This window comes from Leishmania panamensis, assembly GCF_000755165.1.
Source record: "Leishmania panamensis strain MHOM/PA/94/PSC-1 chromosome 1 sequence".
Classification (NCBI taxonomy): domain Eukaryota; phylum Euglenozoa; class Kinetoplastea; order Trypanosomatida; family Trypanosomatidae; genus Leishmania; species Leishmania panamensis.
In genome coordinates, this window is record NC_025854.1 from 128,373 (window position 1) to 139,006 (window position 10,634).

The 10,634-nt window shown below is 60.1% G+C and overlaps 2 protein-coding genes and 1 pseudogene across 2 annotated transcripts; all 3 read left to right on the forward strand.

Annotated features, from left to right (window-relative positions):
- Positions 1–3,085: 3,085 nt before the first annotated feature.
- Positions 3,086–5,176, forward strand: LPMP_010480 (fatty acyl CoA syntetase 1, putative; the record flags this gene model as incomplete). Its single annotated transcript, XM_010698389.1, has 1 exon — positions 3,086–5,176. The coding sequence occupies one exon, from the start codon at positions 3,086–3,088 to the stop codon at positions 5,174–5,176; it is 2,091 nt and encodes a 696-aa protein (XP_010696691.1).
- A 1,004-nt stretch (positions 5,177–6,180) lies between these two features.
- LPMP_010490 lies at positions 6,181–7,542 on the forward strand (annotated as a pseudogene).
- A 1,679-nt stretch (positions 7,543–9,221) lies between these two features.
- LPMP_010500 (beta eliminating lyase, putative) lies at positions 9,222–10,319 on the forward strand (the record flags this gene model as incomplete). The annotated part of the gene is made up of 1 exon (XM_010698390.1): positions 9,222–10,319. The coding sequence occupies one exon, from the start codon at positions 9,222–9,224 to the stop codon at positions 10,317–10,319; it is 1,098 nt and encodes a 365-aa protein (XP_010696692.1).
- Between the last annotated feature and the right edge of the window lie 315 nt (positions 10,320–10,634).

Here is a 10,634-nt window from a genome sequence, read left to right on the forward strand (position 1 = left end):
TTCGTTCACACGCCCCTTTCTTTCCTTCGTTCTTCGCTTAGGAGGGCGGCCGTCGTTCGAGTCTCGTTGTGTCTGCACGTGTCGCTCTCGCTCTCCGAGTGTCTCGCTGATGCCCTGCCCCCTCCAACACACCACCCTCCCCTCCCCCCCTCTCTTCTTCTTCTCGCACGGTCGAAAACACAAACAACACCTAATCACTGACTCACACCTGCACAAACACTCCCCCCCCTCTCCTCCTCCTCCTCCTCCTCCTCCGCTTTCTTCGTCCCCACGCTGCCGTCGCGTATTTTTTTTTTGCTGTTTTTGTTTTCTTCTTCGTAAAGTTGTCGTTGCATCGCTGATGGTGGCGATTGCCGAAACAACTGCGGGTATGTGCGGGTGTGGGGGGGGGGGTATTCAAATGTAGCCCCCCATCCCACCCACACACACACGCCTTATTTTGCCTTCCTTCTCCCCCTTCCCCTTCTGTCTGTCTGTCTGTCTGTCCTGCGGCTGCTGCTGCTGCCGTTGGCAATGACAACCGGTTTGTGCCTCTGTCGCTGTTGCTGCGATGTGTGTGTGGGTGGGTGGGGGAGGGGGGAGGAGGGGTTATGGATGGCCAAAAATGATCGCGGTGAGTGTGTGGGGGGGGGGGGTGAAAGTGTGCAGCTTCCAGTGGTTTGTTCTCTTCATCTCCTCCTCTTGCCTTTCGATGCTCGTTTTCTCTCTCTCTCTCTCTTTGTAGCCTCCGCCTTAGGTGCGCATACGAATTTGTATTGCTCATCGAGGTGACCTTTTCTCTGATGAGTTGGATTGGATTGGTGAACTGAAGAGGCGGGGCTCAAGATGGTGGGGGGAGATTTAGTTTTGATGTGTCACGGGGGGGGCGGCTCCGCTTCTCGTTATTGTCTTCTTGTTGTTGTTGAATCCATTAGGCTTCGATTTTTCTCTCTCTCTCTCTCTCTGCGCGTGCTTGCGCTCATGAGCGTCGATGTCCCTGTCTGGCTGGGCTTTCGTACTTTGCTAAGCTTTTTACCATCAAAGAGCAAACACTGAAAGAGCAACAACAAAAAAAAAACGACCAGGAGACAAGGAGGGAGTACGAGGGGGGCGCGTGATGTGTAGCAGCAGCAGCACAATGACGACGACCACCACCACCACTAGTGGACGGGTACGCCATCGAAGTCGTTCGTTAAGGCAGATGCACCACCGTACATGCATGCCTGCTATACCCCCCGGTGTGCTGGCGTGTAGGGGATGTCCGTGTGGGTAAGGAGGAAGGAAGGAAGGTGCGTAGAGTGGCGACCTCGCTGGTGCTGTTGCGGTCGCCTTTTCCCCCTTATTCGCGGCCTCTCTCTCTCTCTCACACCGGACACCAGACCGCTGTCGGGGTCACCGCGCAGGCGCAGGGAGAATCGAAGGGAGTCCGCGTGCACATGCTCACTTGAAGGTGAGAGCGCACGTGCTGGCTTACATGCGTGTGTGTAGGGGGGGAGAGGGGGAATGAGCCATTTTCGTCGTCAGCCTTCCCCCTTCCCCCCCCCCCCCACCACACACACGCCCCCCCCGTCGCCGATTGGTCTGTTTCTCCTCCCCTTTTATCCGTGGAGCTCCTCGATGCGCGTCAATTCGATCCCCCTTTTCCCCCTCTTTTTCCCTCATCCCAATAACCCCAGCGGCCTGTGTGCCTCCCCTCCCCCTCCCTTTCGTTGTTGGGGACCGGTGCGTGGCGGCCTACACCAATGAGCCCATCACACACACACTTGCCCCCCTCCTCCATTACCCTCCCTTCCTCCTCCTCTCTCAGTTTTCCATCTCGCTCCCTCCCCAACATCGAAGAGTGAGAAGCCAACGGGAGGGAGGGGGAATAAACTCAAAAAAAGGAGAGCACGCAGGCCATACATCGTAGAGACCTCCAGTACGCACTGCCCTTCCCCCCTCGTCATCTTGGATACCACCGGCCACCAAGCCAGCACCGATCGCCCCAGTCTCCGCAGATTATACCCGAGCTCGGAGCTAGGCCCACAGACAGCGCACACTGCCGGAAGTGGCGGGCTGTGATGAAGTACGGGAGTGAGGAGGAGGAGAAAAGGGGGCACGAACCTGCATCGGTGCTCTCGTAGGCCTCCTGTGGCCCTTCTGTGCTCTCCCTCTCTCTCTCTCTCTCTTGCGCCCTTTTCCTCGTCTATTCCATACGTGGTTTTGGGGCGCACCTGCGAAGGGCAAGTGATGACGCATCGCGCTTCGCGTCGCCTCCTGCTCCCCCCCTCCTCCCTCCTCCTCTCCCTCACCACCACCGAGTGAGCAAACGCGCTGGCCTCGTCCGGGGGAGGGAGAGGAGGGGGGAGAGGCGCCACGCACGCGTCTGCTGCTGTCGCTTCTCGCCTTTCAGGGCCTTTCTTCTATCGGCCGCAGTTATTCGCGCACGCCAGTCGCGAAGTTCGGTGGCCTTTTCACTTTCCCTCGGGTCTGCTATGATGGGGGAGGAGATCAGCTGGTGTGGCGACCTTGTCTGTTTCCTTACGTCGCCTCCTCTCGCCCTCCCCCCCCCCCCTTCCCTTCCCACGTCGTGTCAGCCACCGGGTGGAGAGACGTGATGAGCACACGGAACGGCGGGAGAGTGCTGCAGCCCTGCGCGCGCTCCCCCCTCCCTCTCTGCCGCGCGACGTCCAAGCGGGTGTTGGTGGTATATCGCCCCTTACAAGGGAAAAGGATGGACGGGAACCCCTCAACTCAGCCATCACCTTCTCAGCCCCCCCCCCTCCCCTCTCCCTCCCTCCCTCTCTCCTCTTGCGCTAGCAAGGGCAGAGGCTCGTCATACACCAGACATCCGTATTTCCCCCCCCCCCATTCCCTTTGCTTTCCCCCCTCTCTCCCTCTGGCTCATTCTCACTGCCAATCTACTTCACACATATATACACACAGCTCACCGACGCTTGCGTCTTGGACCGCTCGCTCGCTCGCCTGCTCTCTTTGTGCTCTCTCTCTCTGTGAGTGTCTCATCCTCCTCACCTCCTCCCGCGCTGCAGCGCCATACCCATTCGCTCCTCCTCCTTCCCTCCAACACGTAGAGGTGCTTGACAGAGAGAAAGCACGAGCCAGCAACATGGGCGCCTGCGTTGTCTCTGTGATGAAGATGCGCAACAGCCTCAGTCTCGCCGAGGCCCCCGACTTCGCGGCGCGGCGCGTCTACGGTGTCATCAACCAGCGGGTCACGGAGGACGAAGAGGATCGCTCTGGCGTGTACCGGTGTGCACGGCTGACGGATGAGCAACACGCGGAGTACTCGAACTGGTACGATGGACCAAATCTGCTGGAGCGCCTCGCGACAATCTGCAAGGAGCGCAGTGAGCAGCATGCCATGGCGTACCGCACAGTGGAGAAGGTGGTGAAGGAGACCACGCAGGATGCGAAGGGTCGTGCGCAGGAGTGGGAGTACACGTTCCTGAACGCGCCGACGTACATCACGTACGCGGAGATGTGGAACCGGCTCGTCGCGTTCGGCCGCGGGCTGGTAGAGCTGGGCCTCAAGAAGGACAGCCATGTGGCGCTCTACGAGGATACGCGGTGGGAGTGGATGGTGACAATGCTCGGCGTGTGGTCACAGAGGATGATAGGGGTAACTGTCTACGCGAACCTCGGCGACGACGCGCTGCTCTACGCGCTCAAGGAAGCAGCGTGCGAGGCGCTGGTGTGCAACGGCAAGAACGTCGGCAAGCTCATCTCGCTGATGGACCAGTCTGGCGTGCAGAACGCGACGATCATCTACCTGGACACGCTGCCGTTGGATGTGGACACAAAGTCGCACACAGTAATTGCGTGGACCGATGTTCTGGCAAAGGGCACGCAGTCGACAGTGCCGTGCAAGCTGCAGAACGACAACAACGCGGAGGTACTGATCATGTACACCAGCGGCACGACTGGCGACCCAAAAGGCGTCGTCCACACGATTGGTGCGCTGACGCAAGGCGCCCTCGGTCTGGAGGACCGGCTCACGGACTTGATCGGTAAGGAGGAAAACGAGTCGTACATTGCCTATCTTCCGGCTGCGCATATCTTCGAGCTCACGTGCGAGAACATAATGCTGCTGCGCGGCGTGCTCATCTGCTTCGGCACCCCGCGTACGCTGACAGACACCTTTGCGCGACCGTGCGGTGATCTAAAGGCCTTCAACCCATTCTTCTTCATCGGCGTGCCGCGTATCTTCGAGACCATCAAGAAGGCCGTGGAGGCGAAGCTGCCGCCGGTGGGCACGCTCAAGCGAAAGGTGTTCGACCACGCCTACCAAAGCCGGCTGGCGGCACTGAAGGCGGGCAAGGACACGCCGTACTGGAACGAGAAGGTGTTCAAGCTGCCGCGCGGGATTCTCGGGTCGAAGCTGCGCGGGATCTGCAGCGGCGGTGCCCCACTGTCCGACAAGACACAGGAATGGTTGACCGTCGTGCTGGGCCGCCCCGTGGCGCAGGGCTACGGCATGACAGAGTCCGTGTGCAACGCCTCCGTGCAGCGCTCCGGTGAGCTCACATGTGAGGCAGGGCAGCTCCTGCGCGGTGTCGAGGCGCGCCTGCTCGACACGGAGCACTACAAGCACACGGATAAGCCGCACCCGCGCGGCGAGGTGCTGCTGCGTGGCCGCTTCGTCTTTAAGGGTTACTACAATCAGCCAAGGTTGACAGAAGAAACTGTACTGCCTGGTGGGTGGCTGCGCACCGGTGACGTGGCCGAGATGGATGCGGAGACTGGCCAGCTGCGCATTATTGGCCGCGTGAAGGCGCTCGCCAAGAACGCGATGGGCGAGTACATTGCGCTGGAGAACCTGGAGGCGCTCTACTGCGAGTGCCCGGTCGTGACGCCCAACGGCATCTGTGTGCTTGTGGACCCGCGCCAACCCTTTATCACTGCTCTCGTACTGACAGACGAGCCCAAGGCGATGGAGTTCGCCCGCACCCACAAGGTCGAGAACGCGAGCTGGCCGGATGTCTTAAAGGACTCCAAGTTTCTGGACGCGGTGATCGCGTCACTCGCCGAGATCGGCAAGAGAGCCGGCAAAAAGCCTTTCGAGCTGCTGAAGCGGGTGCGGGTGCTGTGCGATGAGTGGACACCAGAGAACAACCTTGTGACAGCCTCCATGAAGGTGCGCCGAAGCACCATTGACGCGCACTACGCTGACATCATCAAGGAGTTATTCACGGATTAGTTGGGTGAAGAAGCGGCGGTGCGGGTGGGTGTGCCTCTCTCTCTTTCTCTCTCTCTCTCTCTCTCTCTCTCTCTCTCTCTTGCTCGTACTTTACGTGTAGTATTGGCGTCGATCAACGCTCCTTTCCATCCCTCGTGCTCCTCACTCGCCCACGTATCTCCCCTCTCATGTCAATCTTCTTCATTACCTTCTAAAGTCTCCCGTTCACCACCGTACACCACGCGTGGTCAAACTCGACTCCGCTCTGCACGCCTCCCTCCCCCTTCAGCCCTGTCACGGGGAGGGAGGGAAGGGGGAGGAGTACTGGGCCCCTGGTGATGCCACGTGCTGAGGCAGGTGTGCCACCACCCACCTTCCCTCAAACATCAGCAGCAGAAAGGGGAGACAGCCAGGTCGACGAGAGGGCCACCTCCGATCAGTTGCTGCTGCGCTTCCGTCCGCGTCGCGTCTACTTTGTCCTCTCTTCTCTCCCTCCCTCTTTCACGCCTCTCTGGAGTCCCCATTGACCACCAACAAGCCCTCGACTGAGCCCCGCCCTTCCGCTCTTCCCCCCCCCCACCCCACCCACACACACACGCTCTCTCTCTCTCTCTGCATCAGGAAAGGGACACAGCTTAAAGGGGCGGGTGGGCTTCATCGCTGCCCGTGTGACTCAGCAGCCAGTCGGCGCGCAGCCACGACATGGTAAGTGGCTATCTTCTCTGCGGCACGGAGACTGAGGCGCAGCCCGGGACAGAGAAGCCCGGGTACAGCGCCGTATATCTCGCTTCGCCAACACCAGTGAAGAGGAGCAGGCGCGGCTCCCGCATGGACTACGACGGCGGACTTGGGTTGATAAAACGATTGGGGCGGCCAGGTGGTGCTGTCGGGCAACAAGCCGGCGATGCGTTACCGAGTCGTCGAAGCGTGTCGCGAAGCGCAGCGTCACAGGCCCGCTGAGCAGGCAGACGGCGGTGTCCAGCGACTGCCACGGCGCCCTGCACAAAATCATCTCGTACGCTGAGATGCGGGAGATGATGCGCTCGCTCGGGCGTGGGCTGGTAAAACTGCGGCTGACCGCGAACGCCGTCGTGTTCATCGACGGCATCGGGACGAAGAAGACGATCGCCTCCACCGCCTAGGCGGACCGCGGCAAGGGTTCCCTGCGCTACGCCTTGCACAAGACGCGCAGCGGCGCCATGATCTGCAACGGCGCACAGGTCGGGGTGCTGACGGAGCTCCTCGGGCCGGAAGGGCTGGCTCCGCTTGCTGCTGTGCTTGATGAAGTGTCGCCTGACACGAGCACCCACAGCATCCGCGTTGTGGCATGGACGGACGTGGTGGCGCTGGGCCGTGCCGCAGCACGACTGGCGACCCGAAGGGTGTCATGCTCACGCACGGCAGCATTGCAGTCGGCTGCGAAGCTCTCAGCCACCGCATCCTCGATCTGTACAAGCCCGGCGAAGACGGAGGCGTCTACTGCGCGTATCTGCCGCTGGCGCATATCCTTGAGTTTGCCATCGTGAACATCTTCCTTGACCGCGGCACCATGGTCGGCTTCGGCTAGCCGCGCGCGTTGGCAAATACCCACACAGTGCCGCACCGGGACTTGGCGGAGTTCAAGCATAAAGTCATCCTCTCCGTGCCGCGCATCTTCGACACGGTTCGGAAGGCCGTGGAGGAGCCTCTGCCACCCCCTGGCCCATTCAAGCGAGACATCTTCGACAGGACCCACGAGTCTCGCCACACCGCCTTGCTCAGCGGCAAAGGCACGCCGTACTGGAACGAGAGGGTGGTCAGCGTGCAGCGCAAGATCCTCGGCGGGGTCGTGGACGGTATGCTCAGCGGCAGCGGCTCGTTGTTGGCCTCCACACAGGAGCTCCTCAACGTCGTCTGCGGTGGCCCGCTCATCATCCAGGGCTACGGCTTCACGGAGACGGTCTGCAGTAGCACAACACAGTGACTCGGCGACAGGGATCCGAACTGCGTCGGTCAGCTCCTCAAGTCGTGCAAAGACCGGACCAAGGACATCGAGGAGTACAAGCACACAGAAACGCCAGAGCCGCGCGGCGAGATCTGCCTGCGCGGCCCGTTCCTGTTCAAGGGTTACTATAAACAACCCGAGCTCACGCGTGAGGTGCTGGACGCGGATGGCTGGTTCCACACCGGCGACGTTGGTAGCTTCACCGCCGATGGCAAGCTGCGCATAGTGGGCCGCATCAAGGCGCTGGCGAAGAACTGCCTCGGCGAGTACATCGCACTGGAGGCGCTGGAGGCGGTCTACTCTGGCAACGAGCTGCTGCAGCCGAACGGCGTGTGTGTGCTGGTGCACCCCGACAAGCCGTACATCTTCGCCTTGGCGCTCACCGACCCGAAGCGCGCATTGATTTTTTTGCTGCCGAGAAGGGGATCGTTGTAAAGGACGGCGGCGAGAGCGAACAGCAGCAGTGGTGTCAAGGCGCTACTTAGTAGCCACACTTTCAACTCGGCGGCGGCGGTGTCGCTCTCGCTGACAGTCAAGGCAGCCAGCCGGCAAAGCTTCGAGGTGGTGAAGCACGTGCATGTCATGCTGGAGGAGTAGGCAACAGAGAATGGCCTCCTGACGCTGACGCTGAAGCTGCGCCGCGCCAAGGTCGAGGGGTACTACGCCAAGGTGATTGCCGAGCTCTTCAAAGAGTAGCGGGAGGTAGAGCAAGCGTCGTTGTTCAACGGCGTCTTCCCTGCCTCCCACCACCACCGCGTCTCCCTGCCGCGTAACATAGTGTGTTCGTCAATGCACGTGTGTGATGTGTCTGCCGGCATTGTTGGACACGCCGCCTGTGAAGACTAGTGCTTGAATGCTCTTGCTGTTGGGCTTGCCGGGGTGCGCTCGCCCCCCCCCCGCATCCTTCTCTGTCTCTCTCCCTCTGCATGTCTCTCTGCCCCTTCATAGTCGGCTGTGCGTGCAAGGGCACGGACGCATGTGCGAGCTCTCTCATCGCGCCTCTCAGCGTCCTCCGTGTACCCTTCCGTACAGCCACGAGCATAGCGCAGCAAGCGAAACTTACTCTTGTCCTCTCTCTCCTCGTGTATCACTTCTTCTATCTCACGCACTCAGCTCTCTGTTGCCATCACACTCCGCCAGGCAGACTGACGTACATCTTACTCTGTGTGTGTGGGTGTGTGTGGGTGTGGCCGCACGAGCAGCTGGGAGGTCTTGTCTCCCTGGTGAGGGCATCAAGGTGGAGTAGCAAGCCAGGAGAAAAGCGGACGTGTTCGAAGCCTCGAGAGTACGAAGGGGAGGGTGGGTGTGAAAGGAGAGGCAGGAATCCTCATCTCTCCTCGACGCATCAAAGCTGGCCACCACCACAGCAAGCGCGATAATGGGAGCTGAGAAGGAAGCAAACAGGAAGATCAAAGGCACCCACGTTCAGTATCGTGCTGGAGGGAGCGAGATAGAGAGATGGCGGAGCAACTCGAGCGATTGTGTGCCTGGGCCTGTCCTCGCGCGCGTTCTCTTATTCTTTTTCTATCGCTTCGGCAGCTACCCTGACACACACGCACACGCAAGCCTACGTACGCTAGCGGGCCACCCAATACTGTTCTCTTCTCCCCCCTCCTCCTCCATCTCGCACTACCAGCACGCACTCCCCCCTTCCCCAACCCCCACATCCTCTGCCCACCATCACCACTACCGCTGCCCGCCTCAGCTCTGCTTCACCCACCCACTACGGTCTAACACACACACACACCTTCTCCCAGCCCCCTCCGCACTACTCATACTTCGCACCACGGCTACAAAGAAAGCCGCTCTGCATTGTGCCTCTCTGTGTGCGTGTGCGTGTGCGTGTGTGTGTCTCCCCCCTCCCCCTTTTCACCTCTCTCTCTCTCGCACGCGCGCGTTCATTGAATACTACTAAAAGATTTCACCCCTGTTGTCACTGCATCCCCCCTTATCCCCCGCTCACTCACTTACTTCGTAGCCCATTGTGTAGTTGTTATTCCTTCCCCCCCCCCCTCCTCCTCCCCCCTTCTTTCCCCCCTCTTCCGTGTGTGCTCTCCTCTCTTCAGCTTTACCAGGGCAAGCATGCCAAGGACAACAATGATGACGACACCCGTGACAACGACGACGACGAACAAGCCGAAGCGGTACAGCTTAGCGAATGACTACTGCGTGGCCGTGCACCCCAGGATTTTGGAGCTAATGGTGTGCGACAACATGACCCAGCACGTCGGCTACGGGCTGGACAGCCACTGTGCTGAGGCCGCACACATGATCCGCCAGCTGATTGAACAGCCGAACGCGGATGTTCATTTCATCCCCGGCGGCACGCAGACGAACCTGATCGCCTGCAGCCTGGCTCTACGCCCGTGGGAAGCCGTCATCGCAACGCACCTCGGCCACGTCAGCACGCATGAGACTGGTGCCATCGAAGCGACCGGGCACAAGGTGTTTGCAGTGCCGTGCCAGGACGGAAAGCTGCGCGTCGCCGACGTCGCGAGCGCGCTGCATGAGAATCGTTCGGAGCACATGGTGGTGCCGAAGCTGGTCTACATCTCCAACACCACTGAGGTCGGCACGCAGTACACCAAGCAGGAGCTGAGGGACCTCTCCGATTTCTGCAAAGCGCACGATCTATACCTCTTCCTGGACGGCGCCCGCCTCGCCTCGGCACTCAGCAGCCCCAGTGGCGACCTCACCTTAGCGGATATCGCCGGCCTAACGGACATCTTCTACATTGGCGCGACGAAGGCCGGCGGCCTCTTCGGCGAGGCGCTCATCATCTTGAACGACACCCTAAAGCCCAAAGTGCGCCACCTCATCAAACAGCGCGGCGCGCTGATGGCAAAGGGGTGGCTGCTCGGCCTTCAGTTTAAGGTGCTCATGTCGAACAACCTCCTCTTCGAGCTCGGCGCTCACTCGAACAGGATGTCCGCCATTCTGAAGACCGGGCTGGAGGCGTGCGGGATTCAATTTGCCTGGCCATCCGAGAGTAATCAGCAATTTCCAATCATGCCAGACGCCATGATTGAAGCGTTGCGCGAGGACTTCGACTTCGACACCGTCGAGACCTTGAAAAATGGCACGAGCATCATCCGACTCTGCACGTCGTGGTCGACGGAGGAGAAGGAGTGCCACCGCTTTGTAGAGGTGCTGAAGCGCGTTGTCACATCAGCCGCCTAACGTCGTAAGGCACGAAAAGGAAACGAGAAGACTAAACGATCGCCCATTTTAATGAAAACGATTCCCCTCTTTGCGTCTGCACCTCTTCCACCGCTCCCCCGCCACACCCACCCACCCACACACACACACACACAGCTGCGCATGCATTTGATGGAGCAGAACGAGGAGCAGTGCGCTTTCTTCTCCCCTTCCTCTCCTCTGTCTCGCTCTCTCTCTCTCTCTCTTACAGCGCGTCTATTCTATCATCCGCCATATCCATCAAACTCCACTGTATCCCCCCCTCCCCCTTCAGCCCTGCCACAGAGAGAGAGAGAG